The sequence below is a fragment of the Aquarana catesbeiana genome, linkage group LG06, assembly GCF_042186555.1.
Source record: "Aquarana catesbeiana isolate 2022-GZ linkage group LG06, ASM4218655v1, whole genome shotgun sequence".
Taxonomy (NCBI): domain Eukaryota; kingdom Metazoa; phylum Chordata; class Amphibia; order Anura; family Ranidae; genus Aquarana; species Aquarana catesbeiana.
In genome coordinates, this window is record NC_133329.1 from 329,022,175 (window position 1) to 329,046,449 (window position 24,275).

Sequence of the window (24,275 nt, forward strand, 5' to 3'; positions counted from 1 at the left end):
AATTTTTGTTGCAAGGTGTGCTCAAAATTTGACTTTCATCTTACTGCAGACTTCTGGGAAAATCATTAAGCCAATCGCACAAGCAGGAAATGACAATCCTGCGGGATGTTCTACACCATCTGTGTACAGAACACCTCCAGGTTGCCTTATTACAGAAATTAACACTGCAGATTGAAAATGAAAGGTACTTTTTAATAACATCGAATTACAATCGGACTTGTGTAGCAATTGTATATGCTATATTATTTTTTTTGTATTTGCCATTTTTTTCCCGCGAAAGGTGGAGTTACCCTTTAAATGTAAAAATAAATAAATAAGGCAATGACATGCAAAACTATGCTCATGTCTCTGTAGCCAATTATGCATCCAAAACCATTGCTTTGCACCACAGATACAGCTTAAATATAGAGCAATATTTCTGCTTTATTCAAGCTAGATAAATGGTAGAAATGTGATAATCTAGTGGCCCTGGATGCACACTTGACTACTGGGCTGGAAAGGAATAATTTGTATGCCTCCACCTATTACCCCACAATGAGGGATATTCAAACTCCTTATTTTCGGACTTGCAGTGAGTGTGATGACAGGAAAATGAACCTCCGAGTTACGAAAGAAAAGCTGCATTTCATTTTAAGCGAATGACTTCTCAGCCCATTTCATTATAATCTGTATTCTTGTAGCAAAACACTTCCTAAATAAAGTCCGCCGCTTTATGTATTATCTTAATAGTCAACAATTCTGTCTGGTATACAGATGGCTTTTAATTTTACCATAACAGAGTTAGTCTGAATTGGTTAGAAAGTAAACGGTTTACCCTTAGCGCTGGCCATGGCCTGAAAAACCGATCCCGATAAATCAACGTCTTGCCTGACTAGTTTAAGAAATTGCCATTTTGCTATAAAAAGCAGCATGCTATGCATTTTAGGTTAGAGCGTGGCTGAGACAAAGTGAATTTTCAAACCCCGACAAGAGAGGGCACGTTAATGTAACATATGTCTGGAGGGTCAGGAGCAGTCGGCAAAGCACAGCTGTCCCCCTTAATACTGACTGCCAAGCCCAATTATTAGGAAGACTGCTCCTTAACAATCTATCAGAACAAAAGGACATTTGATCGACAAAGAAAAGAATTTGTTTTTATCGCTCTCTCTCACTTCATCACATGTTTCAGCTCTGCCTCGTCAAGCCTGTCCTGACCGTGTTGTTATAGTGGGATAACTGTACAGTATTAAAACATCTGGACGCAAAAATGGAAATACAGATAGCCGCATTTATAAAAGGTTTCGGTTGCCGAAGATGTTGTTGGGATCCACGTAATTCTTGACCGACCGGAGCATGCCGATTCCGACATCTGAAATGCTGTCCTTCAGCCATTGCTTCCTCAACTTGCCCACTGAAAGAGAGGGAGGGAGGGGACAGAAAACAGAAAAAAAAAATTAAATAAATAAAAATAAATGCTTTGGTATATATCCATGATACAAGCAGCCAATCAATCTTGTGACCATGAATGAATAAACACGGGGTGATAAATGCTTTTATTCAGAAATGAGAAATGTTTTCCTTTATTTGATTTATTGAGCCCACCAGACTATCAAGCTCATTACATTCGCTGTATTCCCAAAGGAAGCCTGCATTCAGCCATCGCCTGCTTTCTCTGCAAACTGCAAAATGCAGATGAGGCTTAGGCAGGGATTATGGGTTGCTTAGCAAATAATGAAATGGTAACTACATTTATTTCCAAAGAACTCAAATCTTAATCTAATGATCTATTAAAGGCAAAAAAAAAAAAAAATGCACACCGAGGAGGAAAAAGTCAAACTGTTTACTCAAAGTAAAATCTCATGTGTATTTTCAAGGCACCTGAAAAGTGATCATAGTAGCAACATATCATTTTGAGCTTTTACTGTGTTAAGTGCCAAGTGTGCAGAAACATTATTGAAACATCTATGTACATTAAACAGCTGGGGACCAGAAAGTACTAAATTAATTGTTCTAAACAATGTTAACCGGCAAAACTAGAACAGGATCAAGATACTCATTTTATACCATAAACTACTTATAGTTACCCCCTTTTTTTTTAATTTGAGTGTATATCTGCTTCATAAAAGGTAATTATTTTAAGAATAACAGGACGGGGGGCGCCACCATCTAAGTGTACTATAAAATTATATTAATCATGTTTCATTCTGCTTTTACCTGCGTAGCAACTTACCTCCATGACGTTAACAGCAAACTACTAAAACACCGTCCAAGTTAAAAAACAAAAACTATCCAAAGTATACAGTAAACAGCATACATATTGGCCTAAATTGATGAAGAAATTCAATTTTTTAAATTTTTTTTTTTTATTGGGAATGTTTTATAGCCGAAAGTAAAAAATGTTTTTTTTCCTCAAAATAGACGGTCTTTTGTTTATAGCGATGCAGGTGGGGGTGTAGTTGGGGCTTGGTAATCATGTGTTGACCAAGCCCCCCCGTAGTAGAGTGGGCACAGGAAGCGGTCACTACAGATTGCTCCTAGATGTTCCACTGACAGCTGATCATAGTAAACCGCAAGTGTCACTATGTATTAGACTGTCATTTTATGAATAAATTAGGAATCTCTATACAGATTATCTGATATCTCAAAGACACCCCCCTCTCCACCCCAAAAAGAATAAAATGCAAAAAAAAAAAAAAAAATTATAAATAAAAAAACAACTATTTTTTTTAAAAAAGCATAAAAAAAAAAAAAAAAAAAACATAGAAAGAGCCAGGGACTTTTTTGGGGGACGGCAACCCCCCCCCAGGTCCGCCCACACTCAGCCTCTCCACGGCGACACACCTCTCCTTGGGAGAAGCCGGAAGACAATAGTGAATATTAATTTGTTATTGACACAAGTGGGTGCGTTCGGCGTGCAATGCTCTGTGCCCCGAGCCCAACCTTTTTCAAGCCAATTAGAGCCTCAAGCTCTAATCATGTGGCTTGAGTCCGGTGCCCTGCAGGGGGGCGGCGCCCCTAATGGACCGGCCGCTCCTGGTAAGACCCCTATGAACATGGAGTGGACTCTGTCAAGCAAATCCACCTCCTCAGCGAGGGATCTGTCTGCTGATCCGCACTGAGCAGGTGGATGACAGGTCAGTGTCAGCTCCGCTGATGCACAGTGGACACAGACACAGCCCGCTGTTCTCTATGGGGCGGTCGGATAGAAACGGACCGCCTGTCCATTTCCATCGGATACCATCCGATCTGATCTGCTAGATGGATGGGGAATGGAATACCCATCCATCTGTTTTTAGCAGACTGGACTGGATCAGATGCAGGTGGGTGTAAATGGACACATGTCCATTTACATCAGCCTCTTCATAGAGAGCAATGGGAGAACAATGGGTGGTCCGATTGGGCCTGCCTGAAAATCCGACAGGCAGACCCAATCACACAGGCAGTCCCATTGATGTAATTTGGGATGTAGCCACTGCACGAACAGAGCCGTTGCTCCCAATTTTACATCCATGTCCCTGAGCTCACACTGTCTGTGTTCGGGGTCATGTACCCACACCAACACAGATGTCAGATTGGGAACAGCAGCTATGCCTTGGCATCCCAATTGACATAAATGGGACTGCCTGTATGGGGAAACATGGAACACCTGTGCATCCCGGTGCGGGTAAACCTGGCCCTCCATGGGCGTACACTTTAGTATGCCACATGTGAACGACGCTTTAGTAGTAATATACAGAAATTTTGTAAGCTATGTTCTGTTTATGTGCACCATTAATGATTTTAGTGTATTTGTTTGTGAAAATAGTGATATGAAGAACACTTGCTCAATTATTGCGGGGCCCAAAAAATCTGCACTTTTTTTATTCTACAGGTCATGTGCTTTCAGAAAATGTTTACTTTGAGGGGTCTTTTCAAATTCTGAAAGCTGTAAGTGAAAAATGGTAACCTCCGGATTTTTAGAATAATTTGTTGTGATTTACAGTTTTGCGTACCTTCAGTTTTCACCATTTCACAAAAAGGTGCAATTTAAAATGTAAAACTATTTGTTATTTATTAACTCAATACAGTTTTATTTTTTATAATTACTAGCAATTTAGCAGGAATTTTGTACATTTTGCTGTGTATGAATCCACTATTAATGATTTTCGTGTATTTTTAGCGAAATTTGATAAACATTTGCGTAAATATCGCAGTGCCTTAAAAATCAGTAGCACCTTCTTTTTATTCTAATGGCCATGTGCTTTCAGAAAATGTATGGTTTGGGGTTTTTTTTTACAAATTCTGAAAGCTCCAGATTTTTAAAAAAATTTTTGCATAAGTCCAATTTTCACTATTTCTCAAAAAGGCACAATTTAAAATGTTTTAATTTATTTAACCACTTCAATACCAGGCACTTAGACACCTTCCCGCCCAGACCAATTTTCAGCTTTCAGCGCTGTCACATTTTGAATGACAATTGCGCGGCCATGCAACACTGTACTCAAACAATTTTTTTATCATTTTGTTCCCACAAATAGAGCTTTCTTTTGGTGGTATTTGATCACCTCTGCGTTTTCTATTTTTTGCGCAACAAATAAAAAAAGACCAAAAATTTTGAAAAAAAAAAAAGTTTCTTTGTTTGTTAAAAATTTTTGTAAATAAGTACGTTTTCTTCTTCAATGACGGGCACTGACATGGCTGCAGTGACGGGCACTGATACAGCAGTACTGATGGGCACCGATGAGGTGGCACCAATGAGGTTGCACTGATGATGGGCACTGATAGGCGGCACTGATGGGCACTGATAGGTGGCACTGGTATGCGGCACTGATGGGCACTCATAGGTGGCATCGATGGGCACTCGTAGGTGGCACTGATTTGTACTTATGGGTGGCAATGATAGGTGGCACGGATGGGCACTGATGGGCACCAATGGACACTGATGGGTGGCACTGATGCCCCTAAGGGTGGCATTGCTGGGCATCACTGCAATATACTGGTCCCAATCAGTGCCCATTTGTGGGCACTGACTGGGCACATGTGGATGGCCATTGGGTACATACCTGGCCATCCACATTGCCCCTCTCCCTGGTGGTCCTAGTGGCGATCCCTGGTGGTCCAGTGTGGTCATCTGAGGGGGGCTGCACTGATAAACAATCAGCGCAGACCCCCCCTGTCAGGAGAGCCGCCGACCGTCTGTCAGACGCGAGTGAGGAAAAGCCGATCAACGGCTCTTCCTTTTGACATCATGATCAGCCGTGATTGGACACGGCTGATCACGTGGTAAAGAACCTCCGCCGGAATCTCTTTACCAAGATCGGTGGAGCGGTGTGTCAGACTGACACACCGCTCCACCGATCGCCGCGGTGCGCGGCGGCATGTTATCCTGCTGGACGTCATATGACGCCCAGTCAGGATAACGGAACCACCGCCCGGCCGTCATCTGCTATGGGCCGGGCGGGAGATGGTTAAAATTTGTGAATTTATTAACTCAATACAGGTTAAGCTTTTATATTTAGTAGGAATTTAGCAGGAATTTTGTAAAATTTGCTGTGTTTGCATCTGCCAATAATGATTTTAGTGCATTTTTAGAGAAAATATTGCTTTGGTAAACATTTGCGCAAATAACATGGGGCCTTAAAAATCAGTAGCACCTTTTAATTCTACTGATCCTATGCTTTCAGAAAATATATGGTTTGGGGGGTTTTGAACAAACTCTGAAAGCTGTAAGGGAACAATGAAAACCCTCCGATTTTTTGAGCAATGTGGTTATTTACATTTTTGCGTACTTTGTTTTCACCATTTTGCAAAAAGGTGTAATTAAAAAAAATTACAAATATTTGTTATTTATTAACTCAATACAAATTAAGCTTTTATACTTAATAGGAATTTTATAAAATGTGCTGTGTTTATATCTGCTAATAATAAGAAAATAAGAAAATATTGTTTTGATGAACATTTGCGCAAATATCATTGTGCCCTAAAAATCAGTAGCACCTTATTTGTAGTCTACTGGTCATCTGCTTTCAGAAAATATATGGTTTGGGGGGTCTTTAACAAACTCTGAAAGTTGTAAAGGAAAATAAAAAAGCAATGGAAAAATTGCAAAAATGGAGCACAGGGCCTGGCAGCGAAAGGGTTAAATTAACGTAGTGCCGCTTTGCAAAAAATGACCTGGTCATGAAGGGGGTAAACCTTCTGGAGCTGAAGTCGTTAAAGTGACATTATAACCTCAGGATTTTTGTAATTAAAATAATAAACCTGTCATACCTGCTCTGTGCAATGGGTTTGCAAAGAACAGCCCCAAATCCTATTCTTTTGAGGTCTCCCCCCTCAAAAGAATAGGAGCCCCTAGTTCCTCCTTTTGAGGTCTCCCCCAGGAGCCCCTGGTTCCTCCTCTTCAGCGAGTGCATCATATAAGGCCGCCTTCTATGGGAGCACTAGTGCAGGCTCACTCCTGAGCCGCCCTGTCTACGTCTATTGACACTGGCCCCACCCCTCACTTCCTGGTCACAGCATTTGATTGGCAGCAGCGGGAGACAATGGCTCTGCCCAGTGAGGAGGGGAACAGCAGGGAGCCGCTGCTCTCTTGCACGGTGCTGGATCAAGATCGCGCTCAGGTAAGTATAAGGGGGGGGGATCCTGCAGCACAGAAAGTATGTTTACTTTAATGCATAGATCGAATTTAAAAGGTAAAAAAAAAACCTTAAGGCCCTACAAAGAACGCTATGCAAAATGTAGCACTCCCCAACCAGAAACAGATTGGTCTTGCTTTTACTGTACTTGGCTGATAAAAGGTGAAATGAGGTTAATTGCCTAATGTATACTACAGCTCTCTAGACTCTCATTAGAAAAACCTCTGTCATATTTACACAGGCCATAGCTGGAATATAGTGAAACTTTCACTGCTAAGCTTCTAAAGAATACAAACACCCAGAGGGGAAAGGGCTGGAAGTAGTCAGTTCCAGAAATTAAGTTAAATTAATTGCTTAGGGTAGCCATATGCAACTCTTGAAGTATGATTACATTACTGCTGCAGCCCAGGGATAAGACAAAAAAAAAAAGTTTGTATTAGCACAGTAAGTTAAAGCTCACCTTCAGGTACAAAAATGAAATAGTGTTTAATGGTTATATATTTTGTTCCCATAAAAAGCCAACACTGTCATGCCGATTTTCTCCTACTTTAGGCAAACCTTGTTTACAAGCAGGAGGGCAGAGGGGGGAGTACAGCAGGAGCCCACTCTGCTGTAAGTGGTGCAGGTCTGGGCTGTATAAGAGAAAGTCAGCATGAAGGGGTTGGCTTTTTAGGGAGTGGACTATATCTCTGATTGAACACTGGAGAGTTTTTAATGTAAAACTCTTAGGCTCCATTTGCACCAATGCGTTTTTTTTTCATGCTTTTTGCAGAAATGCAGGACTTTTTTTTTTTTACGTGGGTTGCTATGGAACACATGCACATCAATGCATTGCCTAAGCATTTTTGGAAAAGGTCAGGACTTTTTAAAATGCAAAACAATGATTTTTTATTCAACAGACTTCAATAGAGAAGCTTCAGAAAAGCACGTAGTGTGTTTTTATTGCGATTTTGCCACGATTTGCGTTTTCATATCTGCTCAACAACAAAGTTTCCCCACCAAAAAAACAGCATAAAAAAAACCATGCACATTGTGGCAAAAAGGCGGTAAAAAAAAAAAGAATACAGCAAAAAGCACTGCAGAAATGCTCAAAAGCAACATGCATAGATGTGAATCAAGATAATGGTAGAAAAGAGGTAAATACCACGCTAAAGTGCAAATGTCTCTCACAGGCAAAGCCACAAGAGGAGCATAAATCTGTTTGTCCCCAACATGTTTACATTCATTTACTGTTGACTGACTCACAGCCTCTGCTGAAAGTCTGTTCCAAGCATCCACTACTCTTGGTAAAAATATATTCTAAGAATAACAATTTCTCCTGAAGACCACAACTGTAGGGGTTGAAACGCATTGGGATAGTACTGTGGATGGCAATGTTGTAATGTAAGAAAACATTCTGTGTGTATATTCCCAGATTGGAGTGCCTGCTTGTCTGGATCCATCATACCCCACTGAGTGGCTCCCGTCCATAATAGGAGGATCCTGGAGATCTACCAGTCCCCGCAGAAGCCTTAATCTGCCTGCATATATGACCTTGCTCTCGAGAGCGTCCACCTGTTCGGATTGGATAGCCTGCTTGTCCGGTTGCAACACACCCTGTTGAGAGGCTCCCGTTCATAATAGGAGGTTCTCGGAGGTGCCGGAGAGGGCTTAATCTACCTGCGTATACGACCTCGCTCTTGAGTGGGTCCACCTGTTCAGGTAAGGGTTCCCACTTACAGAGTGGGATCTTCTCCTCAGATTGAGATCCTTTCTCCTCCTCCCCCTCTCCTTCCTCTTCACTGGCGAAGGTGGATAACCTCTGGGGTTTACTACCTCAATGGACTCTTTTTTCCATTCGTTTTCCCATCCATTAATCGATTTTTTGTTACACTATCAATTTTTTCTATATTAACTTTTGTGTTTATTAATTTTTGTGTTTATGGATTTTTTTGAATGTTCATTATTAATTAATTTGCACTATATGTCACTTAATTTGTGATTTTTCATTTTTAGCGCGACTTATGTTTTTTATTATAGATGTGAATCAAGCCTTATGACTCATTTACACTATTTGCGGTGACCTGCAGTTTTCTTGCACTGGCTAAACGCAGGTCATCGCTGGTGCACATAGCAAACAACTGTTCTGTATGTGCCCTGTTCACACTGCAACACTGATGTAATGTGCAAAAAAATGCAGCATGACTGCAACTTTCCCCACTGCAATAGATGGTACTGCATGTCACCATACAGCAGCACAATGCAATGACATTGAATTTTGACAAAGAATTGTCACTTCAAAAAAACAAAAAAAACAAACAAAAAACAAAAAAAAAAAAACAAAAAAAAGCAAGCAGTGCAATGTGCTGAAAAATGCATCACACTGCTTTCTGTTGGCACTAGTCTGCTGAGTTTTACTTTGCAGGCTATTGTGAATGCAGCCTTACAGTTATTTCAATATGAAAAAGAGGCATGACATTCGTGCAGAATCAATAAGAGCACATATTTACCAGACAGGACTTCAAACTTAAAGCTAAACTATAGAAGATATAAAAGATACACTTTAGTGCAGTTCTGTATGTTTTCATCACTGACTGTGGAAAATGTAGTATTTCATTTGGAAATCAAGGTCCCAAAGTCTGGAGGGAGAGTGAAGAGGCACAGAATCCAAGTTCCATAAGGTCCAGTGTGAAGTTTCCACAGTCAGTGATAAGTTGGGGAACCATGTCATCTCCTGGAATTGGTACACAGTGTTTTATCAAGTCGAAAGTCAGCGCAGCCCTCTACCAGGAACTTCTAGGGCACTTCATGCTTCCCTCTGCTGACCAGCTTTATGGAGATGCCGATTTAATTTTCCAGCGGGACTTGGCACCTGCCCACACTGGCAAAAGTACCCATACCTGGTTTAATAATCATGGTATCACTGTGCTTGATTGGCCAGCAAAATCGAGAGAATCTGTGGGGTATTGTCAAGGAGAAGATGAGAGACACCAGACCCAACAATGCAGATGAGCTGAAGGCCGCTATCAAAGCAACCTGGGCTTCCATAACACCCCAGCAGTGCCACAGGCTGATCGCCTCAATGCCACGCTACATTGATGCAGTAATTCATGCAAAAAGGAGCCCTGACCAAGTATTGATTGTATACTATACTGTACATAGACAAACTTTTCAGTAAGCCAACATTTCTGTAATAAAAATCCTTTTTTTATTGGGCTTCTGTAATATTCTACTTTTCTGAGATATTGAATATTGGGTTGTCACTAGCTGTAAGCCATCATCACTAAAATTAAAAGAAAGAAATGCTTGAAATATATATCACTCTGTGTGTAACAGATCTATATAAAATATATGAGTTTCACTTTTTGAATTGAATTACTGAAATAAATTAACTTTTTGATGATAGGGTAGCTACGGGACTCTTACATTTGAGGTAAATACCCAGGTTCTCACCTCCCAAAAAATCCATACAGATCCAAAACAAGTACAGAGGCACCAACGGGTTTGTCAGAGGAGGAAGATCAAAACAGCAGTGTTTTTTTATTGCCAACGTTTCAATGAAGCTCAGTCCAACTTTTTCAAGACATCTTGAGAAAGATGGACTGAGCTTTATCTAAACGTTGACAATTTATTAGTGTTAAATATGTCATAAATACCGTATATGTGTGTGAGAGGGATGTTGTCTATGATAATAGACATGTAGACATGTATTATCTCTAGAACAAAATCCCTACTTAGTGTTTGTATGTATGTATGTATGTATGTATGTATGTATATATAGATATATATCTATATCTATATATATATATATATATATATATATATATATATATATATATATATATATATATATATATATACATATACATATACACACACACACACACACACACATACATACATACACACACACAGTTCTATTTTTTATTTTTACTTATATGGCACACTATTTGGATTGGGTTCCGGTATATATATATATATTTACATTTTTTTTTTTTTTTTTTTTTACTTTCTACAGATGTCTATATGTTATATTGAAAACTTCCACTGAACCTCTAGCGAATTTCCATAATCAGATTTTATTAATTTAATTAAAGGTGAATCGTACAGAGTAGCTGAATATACAATATACATTTTTTTTGCTCCCTGTGTTCTGCATGTAAAAGTAAATTTACAAGCATCACAGTCATTTTTTTCTCCTAAAATTCCTACAACTTTTTGGCTGCTGTTAAAAGTGTTTATATGAGGTCTTTGTACAGAAAGCAGAAAAAAATTAGCAATTCCAAATTCATAATTTCTTTGCAACAGTTTTCAATAGTCACAAATTTTACTCCATGGGGGGGAAAAAATTCCACATTCCAATTCCATATTTTATGAATGATATATCTTGATTCGAAAATTATTTTATCTTATTATAAAGAATGAATGTAAAATAACAAACGCTTTATGAACTACCCTTATTCTTGTCTTTATCACTGTCTGTTACTGCTGCACAAAAAACTGCCATGTATATTCTCAACAGGTGATTTGAATCCTAAAAAGCCGCCATCTGTACTTGAGATATATATGTGGTCCTATATTAGTGACCTGGGAATGTATAACATTAGAATTTCTAATATATCAAAATAAGAACCTCTGTAAAACTTTGCCGAAGTTTACTTACAAGTTAATTAAAAACATATTAAAAGTGAAAAGCTGCAATTCATTGTCTACATTTCTTAAACTTCTTAAAAATGATGAACTCCCAGACTATGGGTCCATAGCTCAGTTTTACATTTTGATTAAAAAAAATGACTTTACAAAATCTAGATAAATTAACTTTTTGGGCACTACACGTGTTTCAAAGTAATCTGAAAATATATTTATAAAGAAGGTATTTATGCCCACGGATTCTTGGGTAAGTCACCAGCAGCGTACCATATGCAACAGGTCACAGTGAAACACAAAACACGTCTTGTCAGTTGCAGACATAATCCCACATGTCAGTGAAAGTGATGGAAAGGCTTCTTTACAGGGAAGTTAAAGTGGAATAGTCTTTGTACTCAATTCTCTGGCCATCAAACTGTCATCGGAATAACTAACGATGCTGCCACATAGTAACTTTTCAAGTCATGTTTGTTTAGGACAGAAGGTAAGGCAGAACACATTTTTTATCCATCTCCAGATTGCTCTGTTCATATAACTGGAATCTGTTTTTCTTATTCAATGCTAGACTATTTCATCTCTAAGAATGGGGAAAAAAAAAACAAAAAAAAACTTTGGCACTAGAAAGAAAATCTCTATTAATGTTATATAATAGAGATGCTTAGTAAGTCACAAAGAAAAACATACACTGGATTATATAAACCTTGGTTAATCCGAATTTATGTCCCGCTTTTTATTGTAAGGATTATTAAACAGCTAATCTAAAGGGAGAAAGCATAGCAAGTATTTTATACAATTCATAAGGTTACCATTTACGCTTTCCTAATGGCCAGGTATTATGCGATCTGCTACATACCTACAGAATATAGTGGTGATCAAATTAGATTCTTTCGTCACCATTAATTATAAATCTTTTACACACACTGGAGGTTAGCCATAGATATGGTTTATGCATGTAGAAGCCATTACACCACATTCTCCAGTAATGCTTGTGACCATTTTTAGGTTTGGTTTAGACAACATTTCAGCAGAGGTCGCTGGAATCTTCAAGATGGTAAAACAAGGAATTAAACAAAATGAAGCAATCCTTGTGCTCCATAAGGCTGATTATACCCAATTTAATTAGTAAATCAAAGGACAGTATGGAAATGTTTTATATATAATATATATATATATATATATATATATATATATATATATATATATAAAAATCGCATATACACACACACATATACAGGGCTTGACAAACCCCAGGCACCAGGTCGCAATGGCAACAGGAAATTGCATTCTGGTGCCTGGGCTGCCACTCGAATGCTGCACATCGCCCCGCCCCCCCGTCAGGTAGAGGGGAAACATGTCCGCTCTCCGCCTCTTCTTGCCATTGACCAGAAAGTGACGTGTGACACATCATTTAAAAGGAGAAGTTCAGCCTGAGCTCGTTTGGCTGGTCTTCTCCTACAGGTCACAGGAGTGCAATTTGTTTTGCACTCCTGTGACCCGTTTTCAGCAGAGAGCGGTCTGAAGTCCGCTCTTTGCTGACGTCACTGGAATCAGTCCAGGCACCGCATCAGATACCTGGACTGATGTCTGTCTCAGCCTCTCAGCGAGCTGCGGAGACGCTGCAATGGCCGCTCCCCGCCCCTCCACAGCTCAGCGCTCCAATGAACGTGGAGGAGCAGAGATAAGAGCTGCTGACTGACAGGCAGAGAACCGAGCTCAGTTCTCAGTGCAGAGGTGGTGGGGGACAGATGCAGCATTCGTCGGACGCTGCATCCACCTAGGTAAGTATAATGGGCAAATAAAATAAAAAAACATACTTCTCTTTTAAAGGTTCCCGTTGACAGTATTCCCAGCCATCAAGGCCTGGAAAGAATGTAATGCAGTGCAATCTGCATTGCATTACATTCAGTGGAGCTTTTAGACCCTGCAGGTCTCATTGTAAAAAATTAATGTTACACCCAAGCACATAAACCGCCCCCCATCCCCACATATACGCATGTACAAATGAAAATTCATGCAGTGGGGCACCTACGTCTTAAAACATTGATTGCAATGCACATATTACATATCGCTGCACATGCCGGGATTTGAGCAATAAATCTAGCACCAGATCTTTCATAACGCTAAACTGATGACCTATAGGGGGCTTTTTAAAGCGCTGCCTATGGTGAATATAGGGTAAAGAAGTTCGTCACTATTTCACAGGCGCACGCAAATTTAATGTTTGACATGTTGGGTATCTATTTACTCATTGCAACCTCTGCTTTTATATTTCACCAAAATGGTGTGACACAAAAAAATTGGAACCTCTGTTTTATTCTCTAGGGTGTCTACTTTCAGAAAATACATATTGTTTGGGGGTTTTATATTACAAACGTGTGCAAAAACAGCTCTGACTCTGAAACGTCTAAAGTCCACCTTTGGGAACATGCAACATGTTCTACACGTAAGCTTTGTCAGTTAAATTAACATAAAAAACCTGGCTCCTAACATTTTTAACTGGCTTTTAGATTCAAAGCAAAAATTTGTCAAGCCGCGCGTGTGTGTGTGTATATATTTATATTTATTAATATATATTTAAAAAAAAAAAAAATCACAAAATATTAATTCATAATAATAACAAAACCCAGAAGTATTTACATTTATAGGGAAGTAGCACCCTTCTTATGAGATTGTTTAAACTGCAAATCTATTTTCTCATTCAATAGGTTTCTTTGAAGTTTATAAAGGATTTAGAGCACAACCTCATACGAGTATGTGAATAATAAGTGATATATCGGGGAGTTCCAAAACAGTGTCCATCAAGCTTCAAAGAAAGATAAGTTAAACTGCAATTCTATTTTAAACACAAAATAATTTTATTATAATTGTAAGGAAGAGAAATTATTTAGTGGGACTTTTAAGGTGCTGGCACCTTAAAAGTCCCACTAAATAATTTATCTTCCTTACAATTACATACAGGGATGTTGGTGCCCTTTTCCTTCTTTATCATTGTCACCTACCCATTTTGTTACTTTCCAATTTTATTATAAGCAAGCCAAAAATAAGTGAAAATTAAATTAAAAAATAGTTTAAACTTCCTAGTTATAAATTCATTATGGCATCTGCCTTGGTAGAACATTCAGCAACTGACCATAGATTGACAATGGTCCATGAATCAGTGCACTTTCGTATAATTACTTATTATGTGTTTTTTTTTTTTTTTTCTTCTTATAGATACATTATAAAAACACTGAATATCAAAATCAAAACTAACACATACAATGGAAGATTTATATGTGCCAGGATCTTTCTGCATCCTGACACATATAAATCTTCCATTGTATGTGTTAGTTTCAATTTTGATATTCAGTGTTTTTATAATGTATCTATAAGAAAAAAAAAAACAAAAAAAACACATAATAAGTAATTATACAAAAGTGCACCGATTCATGGACCATTGTCAATCTATGGAAAGAAGCCTTAAAGCGATTGTATACCCTTTTTCTTATATTTTTATCTACAGGTAAGCCTATAATAAGGCTTACCTGTAGGTAAAATTAATTTCTCCTAAACCTTTACGGGTTAGGAGATATTCACTTTGCATGCAGCCTCTGACATCAGCGGTGCATACGCTGTGAAGGTCTGCCTGACGCTGCCGGACCTTGCCGGAAAAAAATTCTCCCGCGCAGTGACAACATTGCGGCTCCCGGAAATGTCAGCTCCCTCGGCGGTGACCGGGATTAGCTACCGACGCCTCGTTCTAAGGTATTTCATAATGAGCTAGTATGCGGTGTATACTAGCTCATTATGCCTTTTGCCTTACAGGTTTAAAAAAAATATATATATATAGATTAGTCTGCATAGAGAAAGGGGGGAAAAAAGGCGTCCAATAAAAAGTTTTAGAAGTTTATCAAAAATAATAAAGAAGCTTAAAAAAGAAAATCGTGTCTATGGGGGGACTTTTTTTTTTTTTTTTTTTTTTTTAGGTGGGTAAGCAATCTGCAGTAAGCTTTTCATCTGTCCAACATGGCTGCCAATATATAAAAAAAAAAAAATCTCAGGGTAATCACTCAGTTTCGATGCATAGGTTATCACAAGATCATAAATGCATGTTTGGTCAAGGTATTTGACACTAAAAACAAAGCATTAACATTATTATTACAGGAAATATTTGTTTGGTCTGGTTAATATATCAATTACAAACTTAAAAAAAAAAAAAAAAAAAACAACATTTACTTAATTAAACACTATTTTAAGTTAGAATGATCATACGCCATGCTACTGAACTGATTTATTGTAAGTAGGAGGCGAAAAAAAAAAAAATGCCCGTCTTTCGGTAACTGCAGTCTGTATTATTGCTGCAGGGAATATGTCCTGTGGTTATAGATGCAATTGTCCTGAAAATACTTCAAACAACTGCACACACAAGATGGAGTACATCAGAGCCACAGCGGGGTGTCCGGCAGCCAGCGTGCCTGCCTGCTCATCCACCTCAGGAAATACAGCAATTCCACAAGGAAAGCAACCAACTTGCGAGCAGCCACCAAACGGCCATTGCATATTTAATGAAGTCGCTCGCCAAGTGCTGGAAAACAGAAGGTGCTTGGAGTGCATCATTAGTTCTGTCAGAGTGATAATTTACACATCTATCTTGTCAAATTTTCCATGGTTTACACTTTTACTAGAATAAATCTAATGTGCATTTGATTAGCCGAGTGGAAATGGAAACGAGGGAGAGGAAAAGGGGCTGGCAATTTCCACGAGTCTTCTATAAATGTATGTGATATAAGCACAAGTGTTTATCTGATATGTGGTTTCCCTGAGAGAGTGCAAGAGCTTAACGCAATGCATTAACAGAAATATGAACATATATTACACAGCGAGGGCAGAGTGCCTAACCCCATTTGCATCCTACAATGTATACCTGGCAAATTAATTTTTTTTTTAAAACGTCTAATTCAGGCATTATTTTTTCTTTCAAGAATTGCCTGTGCAAACTTTCAGAATTTTCTCAGAAATACACTTTTTTTTTTTTTTTATCATAAAAAGTGCAGGAGTGTAAAAATAAAATAAAAGTTGCACAGGATCAAAGAATAAGGAAAACAGAAAAAGAAAGCATGATTAAATAAAATAGGCTAAAGAAAAATAATCTATATAGACTGAACCGTCAAGAGACCTTAATGCATATGAGTCTTTATACATAAAAGTTTAGTAGATTAGACATCTAGTCGCATCTGATATCCAAAAATGTACTAGCATACTTTCAATCTTCCTTTAAAAAAAAAAAAAAAGGGAACAAAACAAGAAACTTTTTTTTTATTTTTATTTACAATTTTACAAATACCTAGTTTAGAAAGTAAAAGTTGCAGCTTTGATATAATAAAATATGTCATGTACTTTTAGGCCTGATGTATGGCTTGTGTGGTTCTCTCTCTCCATTAGTATTGTGATGCCGCAAAAATTAAAACAGGAAAGTACATTTGGTTACCGCAATTACATCTAATTTGCCACAATTAAACATGAATGCTGCCAACAATCACATTGGACTGTAACTTCCATTATTGTGAACCTTTTCTTTCTGAGCAAAACTATACTGACCCTCAAATGTATAATAAACTTCTGAAACCTGAAAACCATCAAGCCTGTTTTTTGCCATTAGTTTTACAATCATACATTTCCTCTTTAATTAAATTGTTGCTCTGAGGGTGTACAGTACACGTTCAAATAAAAAAAAAAAAAAATCCAAAATGTGAAAAATATTCTTCCCTAAAATACATACCACAAAAGATCTGGTAAACAAATTAATATTGTAATTTTCTCAAAAAACTGTTGCCATCAAACCACAGACCAACCCTCATCTGACCATGCTTCCTCTATATTGCAGAAACTACCAATAAAAGAAACACATCAGTGGTGTAGTGGTTAGCACTTTTGCCTAAAAGAAAAAAGGGTCGCTGGTTCGAATCCCAACAACGACACTACCTGCCTGGAGATTGCATGTTCTCCCTGTGCCTGTGTGGGTTTATTCTGGGTACTCCGGTTTCCTCCCACACTTCAAAGACATGCAGGTAGGTTAATTGGATCTGGTTTATATTGGCCCTAGTATGTATGAATCTGAGCAAGATCCCATACACACTATACAACTTTTGTTGTCCGATTTCCTTTAGATTTACCAAAACCATATAGTGCAAGGGCCTGCCTGATTGCATACAAATTGAAACTCTTAAAGGTTTGACCTCATATTATATGGTTTTGGTAAATCTAATAGTAAAAAATCTCATTAAAATTGTATAGTGTGTACCCAGCTTTAGTGACCTTAGATTGTAAGCCCCTTGAGGGCAGGGACTAATGTGAATGTACAAGGTCTAGGTAAAGCATGTGCGTAAATTGACGGCACTATATAAGTACCTGAAATAAATAAAATATCAAAGCATTTGTGCAAAAACTTAATAACAACAAACTGGCTCTGGTGTGGGGGATCTTTTTTCCCCTAACATGTTAGTTCACTGTTCGAAAAGAAAAAAAAATTATTCTGGCTAAAGTTAGATTCCATCTCTGACAAGAGTTCTTAATCAGATCATTTCCAAATTTTTAATAGCTCACAAAAGGTTTATAAAAAAAAAAACAAAAAAAAAAAACAAAAAAAAAACAAACTTGTGCCAAATTTTATCCTAAATTGGGCTTGACTTATGTGAAAAAAATATTTAGAAAAATATTAGTCCATACTGAAATCTGAATTCCTGGCAAAAAAAAAAATAAAAATAAACTTAAAAGAGGAAGGCGTAAGTTTTTGAGTCACTGGACATGTGCTGGCAGTGAACATACTGATAAGAAAGAACAGAGCGAGCAGAGAGGTGACTTTGTCATTGTGATGCTTTGCCATCATTGTCCAATCAGTAGGCTGGGTGAGTGTTTAATCATCTGACCAAGATGTGGCGCTGCTGCTGCAGTGGAGGTCTTAGACCTGGCTGGCTATACAGAATGACAAATTCCATGGCAGGTAAAACAGCCCATCAATCAAAATATAACAAATGTACTAAAATTGTGACGTTCTGGTAAAAATGAATTTAAAAAGGTTGGCAAAAAATTGCAGGAGTCAGTTTTCAATGGGCGCTAATAAAATGGCCAAATAAGCCAAACATTATTAAAAAGGAAGAGAAAACCAACAGTAAATCAATTTAAATACGCTCAGGATAAAGCTCTGCCCTGAGACTAGAATGAGAGAAAAAAAAAAAAAAAGACTCCATGGGCCAGATCAAAGGTTTCAATAAAGTTCACAATTACCTTGACAAACCGGCTGAAATTTTAAAGGAAAACTACACAAAAAAAAATGTTAAATCAATAAAGTTCACAAAGTGTGGTTTACGATAAAAAGAAAAAAAAAATGCAGAAGATTGTTTTTTTTTTTTTAAATTACACAAAGCAGCAATAAATACAGATTACCTAAACATTCATTTATCTTCATTGTACTCTTGAGCAAAAACCACTATGGGGAAAAGGGAACATTACTTTTATTTCAGGCCTATTTATTATGATACCCATTGATTACATGCCAATGATTAGAAGTCCCAGCCACCACTCACAGATCAATTGTAACTATTCATCCAAATGTCAAAGGTCACATATCCGTAATTATTCCACTAGAATCTGGTCATTTCTTAATGGGACTCAAACATACAATCCATAAAGTTACATTACTCTGCTTGAAGGGGATGTATAGTGATTTTTTTGTCTGTGCATACATCACATCTGCATGTACACAATTCTGCATCTTAAATGGAGTGTGATAGAATGGTGAAGGGTCAGATTCCCTGCTGTCCAGGACATCAGCTGGAAGATCTAGCAGTATGTTCTGTCTTACTGTGTAGTCTCAGATACGTTTCACATACCAGGTATGACACACAAGCCCTATTGTATTCTTATTCTCACCAGAGTCTAACCAAGCTTTATCATTAATAATCTCATTCAAAAGTCTGAAATATATATTTTTTTTTACTTTTTCGCATGTTAACACTCACTATTTTGGAAGGTGAGCTACAGATCCAGAACCACTGGCTTAAAAGCCCTCATTATATCTGATTTGTCACTACATTTCCAGGCAGTGGAAATTAGTACAATTATGTCAGAAATCTCAGTTAATCTTGATATAAAAAAAATAATAAAAAAAAAAGTTTTCAATAAAATGTACTAAATTTCCCTATAAAAAATTAAAAATTCTTCAACCTCCATGCCTGTTCATCAACTAATTTTCCTCAAACAAAATAATCTAGTCTCCCTTACTAACTTAACCACCTCCCGCCCACCATATAGACAAATTAAGTCGGCAGGGTGGCTCTCTCGTTCTGGGACAACGTCATATGATTTCGTCCCACTGGCACAGTGCGGTGTTTGGCTGCGCACTGTGTCCCTGAGACACGGTGCATCCCTGATCTCGGTAAAGAGCCGATGACGAGGCTTTTTACCCATGTGAACAAGGAAATGCAGGTTATTGGCTTTCCTCTCCTCACACTTCGACAGTGAGAGGAGAGCCGATCAGGGGCATTTTCTCACAGGGGGAGACCTGTACAGATAATTGGGGCACTGATCATCAGTTCAGCCCCAACAGTGATGCCAGTCATTGCTGCCTTTCAGTGCCCATCAGTGCCACCTATTAGTGCCCATCAATGCAGCCTTAGCGCACATCAGTGAAGGAGAAAAATTACTTATTTACAAAATTTTCAAAAAGAAACTAAGAAAACTTTTTTTTTTTAAATTTCTGACTTTTTTGTTGTTTTTTTTTTTTTTTTTTAGCAAAAAATAAAAACCCAGTGGTGATTAAATACCCCCAAAAGAAAACGGTCTAAAAAAAATTATTAAAAAAATTCCATTCGGTACCTCAGTAAGTATGTACTTTACACAGGTACAAAGTGTGGTGCAGGTGCACTCTGGACTGGTGATGTTTGGAAGCAGAGAAGTACCTGCAGGTAACATGGGCAGAGTAAGCCTCCAACGTACACAGATTGCACTAACAAGCGAAGGCACCTACTTTGCAACAGCAGCACAAATATAGAACACTAAGGGCTCGTTTACACTTGCTTCAAAAAGTGGCATTGGATGCGCTTTTTTAAAGTGCTCTGAATTAGAATGAAAGCACCTGTGACTAAATAAAATGGTAAGCTTACAATCCTTTTTACACGTTGCTTTGGCTTTGCTTAAAAAAATTATACACCATGACGCTTTAGTGGTGCTTCAGAGCATCTCCAAAGCCTCCATAGAAGTCTATGGAAAAGCTTGCTTACAGCATCTGCAGCTTTTGAAAGGCTTTTATTCAGCTTTAGCTTCCCTTTATTTTGGAGGTATTGCAGGTATGAGATATCCCAAGATGCACTGGGAAGCCAACAAGCGAACCATAAAGATGTAATCAGCAGTCACTTCTGTTTCATGTGTATATACTCTGGAAGTGTCTGGTGCAGACATCACATCTGGTATGCAGCAAGGAGCAGCAGGAAGGTGAGCGGGGTCCGGACTGGAGCGGAGAAACTGGCAGACACACGTGATGTGCAACATGGGAACGCTATAGTGGAAGGTGAGCGGGGACCAGAGAGAGAGGACTGAGTGGCAGAGGATCAGCAGAGCTGGGGGACTGGAGGAGAAACTAGCAATCTCACACATGGTGAGTAGCGTGGGCGCAATATAGTGGGAGGTGGGGGTTACTACTGAGCAGGGCATTGGCAGAGCTGGGGGTTACTACTGAGCAGGGCATCGGCAGAGCTGGGGGTTACTACTGAGCAGGGCATCGGTAGAGCTGGGGGTTACTACTGAGCGGGGCATCGGCAGAGCTGGGGGTTACTACTGAGCGGGGCATCGGCAGAGCTGGGGGTTACTACTGAGCGGGGCATCGGCAGAGCTGGGGGTTACTACTGAGCGGGGCATCGGCAGAGCTGGGGGGTTACTACTGAGCGGGGCATCAGCAGAGCTGGGGGGTTACTACTGAGCGGGGCATCGGCAGAGCTGGGGGGTTACTACTGAGCGCGGCATCGACAGAGCTGGGGGGTTACTACTGAGCGCGGCATCGACAGAGCTGGGGGTTACTACTGAGCGCGGCATCGACAGAGCTGGGGGTTACTACTGAGCGCGGCATCGACAGAGCCTGGGGGTTACTACTGAGCGCGGCATCGGCAGAGCTGGGGGTTACTACTGAGCACGGCATCGGCAGAGCTGGGGGTTACTACTGAGCGTGGCATCGGCAGAGCTGGGGGTTACTACTGAGCACGGCATCGGCAGAGCTGGGGGTTACTACTGAGCGGGGCAAAGCTTCAGTAAAGTTTTAAAAAGCATTACTGAAGCATCACCGAACCATCAAAAACACAGCAAAAATAAAAATAAAAAGCATGCTGAAGCAGTAGGTGCTTTAATGTGAATTGAAGTTGAAGTAAGTGTAAATGAGCCCTATGGGAACTTTAGTAAGTGTTCATCGACTACCTTTAAAGCGGCGTTCCACCCAAAAATGGAACTTCTGCTTTGCGTAATCCCCCCCCCCTCCGGTGTCACATTTGGCACCTTTCAGGGGGGAGGGGAGAGCAGTTACCTGTATAGTCCAGGTATTTGCTCTCACTTCCAGGCATAGATAACCGCAGTACCCGCAGATATCTATGCCATATCCGGCGTCTCCTCCATCCCCCCCGCTGTCTTCTGGGAGACACACAGGTCCCAGAAGATAGCAGGGACCAGTGGGATAGCGCATGCGCAGTAGGGAACTAGGCCGTGCAGCCGCAAGGCTTCACTTCCTGATTCCCTTACCGAAGATGGCGGCACCTCCACCAGAGAGACAGATCGGCTTGAGGTGCCAGCATTGAGGGCACCGTAGACAGGTAAGTGTCCATATTTTAATAGTCAGCAGCTGCAGTATTTGTAGCTGCTAGCTTTAAAAGAAATATTGGTGGAACTCCGCTTTAAGTAATGTGCTGTCTCTATGTATAATGTAGTGATAGGGTCATCTGAAAATTAACACTGAAGTACAGGTCCATGTTAAATCTGGTACTAAGAGTCTTCTTAAAGGTGAGGGAATTAAAGTACAGGCGGTCCCCTACTTACAAACATCCGACTTAGAAAGAACTCCTACAAACAGAGGGAGACAACAGGAAGTGAGAGGAAATCTACCCCTAGGAAGGGAAATTCACTCCTGTAGGAGTTATTATGGGGAGAAGGGGTCTCCACTGATGCTTTATCACCTAGGCTTGTTTCCACAACCCACCAAAATTTTCAAAATCCAATTGTCATTGAAAGAGATAGTGAGGTGAAATCTTCTGAAAAGGGGCACAGACAGCAAAACAAACATTACAGGGGTGTTAACCCTTCCCTATGCTAGCCAAAAAGCTTAAAAATAGTTTTGGCTGGAGCTACACTTAAAAATTTACCTGTTCCGACTTAGACAGATTCAACTTAAAAGCAAACCTACAGACCCCATCTTGTTTGTAACCCGGGGACCACCTGTACATCTAAAGTCAAAACTATTTTTCTCCATTTTGATATATCAGGAAAGGGTTATAACTAGGGATGAGCTTCGAGTTGAACTCATGTTCGACTCGAACATCGGCTGTTCGCCAGTTTGCCGAACAGCGAACAATTTGGGGTGTTCGCGGCAAATTCGAAAGTCGCGGAACACCCATTAAAAGTCTATGGGAAAAATCAAAAGTGCTAATTTTAAAGGCTTATATGCATGGTATTGTCATAAAAAGTGTTTGGGGACCTGGGTCCTGCCCCAGGGGACAAGGATCAATGCAAAAAAAAAAAAGTTTTAAAAACGGCAGTTTTTTCGGGAGCAGTGATTTTAATAATGCTTAAAGTGAAACAATAAAAGTGTAATATTCCTTTAAATTTCGTACCTGGGGGGTGTCTATAGTATGCCTGTAAAGCGCACGTTTCCCATGTTTAGAACAGTCTGACAGCAAAATGACATTTCAAAAGGAAAAACGTAATTTAAAACTACTCGCGGCTATAATGAATTGCCGTTCCGATAATACGCATAAAAGTTCATTGATAAAAATGGCATGGGAATTTCCCACAGGGGAACCCCAAACCAAAAATGTAAAAAAAAAATGACGTGGAGGGTCCCCCTAAATTCTATACCAGGCCCTTCAGGTCTGGTATGGATATTAAGGGGAACCCCGGCCAAAATTAAAAAAAAAAAAATGGCGTGGGGTCCCCCCAAAAATCCATACCAGACCCTTATCCGAGCACGCAACCTGGCAGGCCGCAGGAAAAGAGGGGGGAATGAGAGAGCCCCCCCCCCCCTCCTGAACCGTACCAGGCCACATGCCCTCAACATTGGGAGGGTGCTTTGGGGTAGCCCCCCAAAACACCTTGTCCCCATGTTGATGGGGACAAGGGCCTCATCCCCACAACCCTTGCCCGGTGGTTGTGGGGGTCTGCGGGTGGGGGGCTTATCAGAATCTGGAAGCCCCCCTTACCAAGGGGACCCCCAGAACCCGGTCCTCCCCCCTGTGTGAAATGGTAAGGGGGTACCCATTTCACAAAAAAACTGTCAAAAGTGTTAAAAATGACAAGAGACAGTTTTTGACAATTCCTTTATTTAAGTGCTTCTTCTTTCTTCTATCTTCCTTCGGTTTCTTCCTCCATCTTCTTCTTCTTCTGGTTCTTCCTCCAGTGTTCTCGTCCGGCATCTTCCTCCACGGCGTCGGCGTCTTCTTTCCCTCGGGCCGCTCCGCATCCATGATGGCATGGAGGGAGGCTCCTGCTGTGCGACGCTTCTCCTCTTCTGATGGTTCTTAAATAACGGGGGGGGGCGGGGCCACCCAGTGACACCGCCCCCTCTGACGCACAGGGACTTCCCTGTGGCATTCCCCGTGATGTCATCACGGGGAATGCCACAGGGAAGTCCCCGTCAAGTCCCTGTGCGTCAGAGGGGGGCGGGGTCACAGGGTGGCCCCGTCCCCCGTTATTTAAGAACCGTCAGAAGAGGAAAAGCGTCACACAGCGGGAGCCTCCCTCCATGCCATCATGGATGCGGAGCGGCCTGAGGAGAAGAAGGAAAGAAGACCACGCCACGGAGGAAGATGCCGGACGAGAACACCAGAG

At 40.0% G+C, this 24,275-nt stretch overlaps 1 protein-coding gene across 1 annotated transcript in view; it reads right to left on the reverse strand.

Moving 5' to 3' along the window:
- Positions 1-1,120: 1,120 nt before the first annotated feature.
- AGPS (alkylglycerone phosphate synthase) overlaps positions 1,121-24,275 on the reverse strand; it is a 334,984-nt gene continuing 311,829 nt past the window's right edge. Inside the window, exon 20 of the mRNA XM_073633833.1 lies at positions 1,121-1,390. Coding sequence (XP_073489934.1) covers positions 1,269-1,390 — 122 coding nt within the window. The 3' untranslated portion in view covers positions 1,121-1,268. The remainder of the gene's footprint in view (positions 1,391-24,275) is intronic.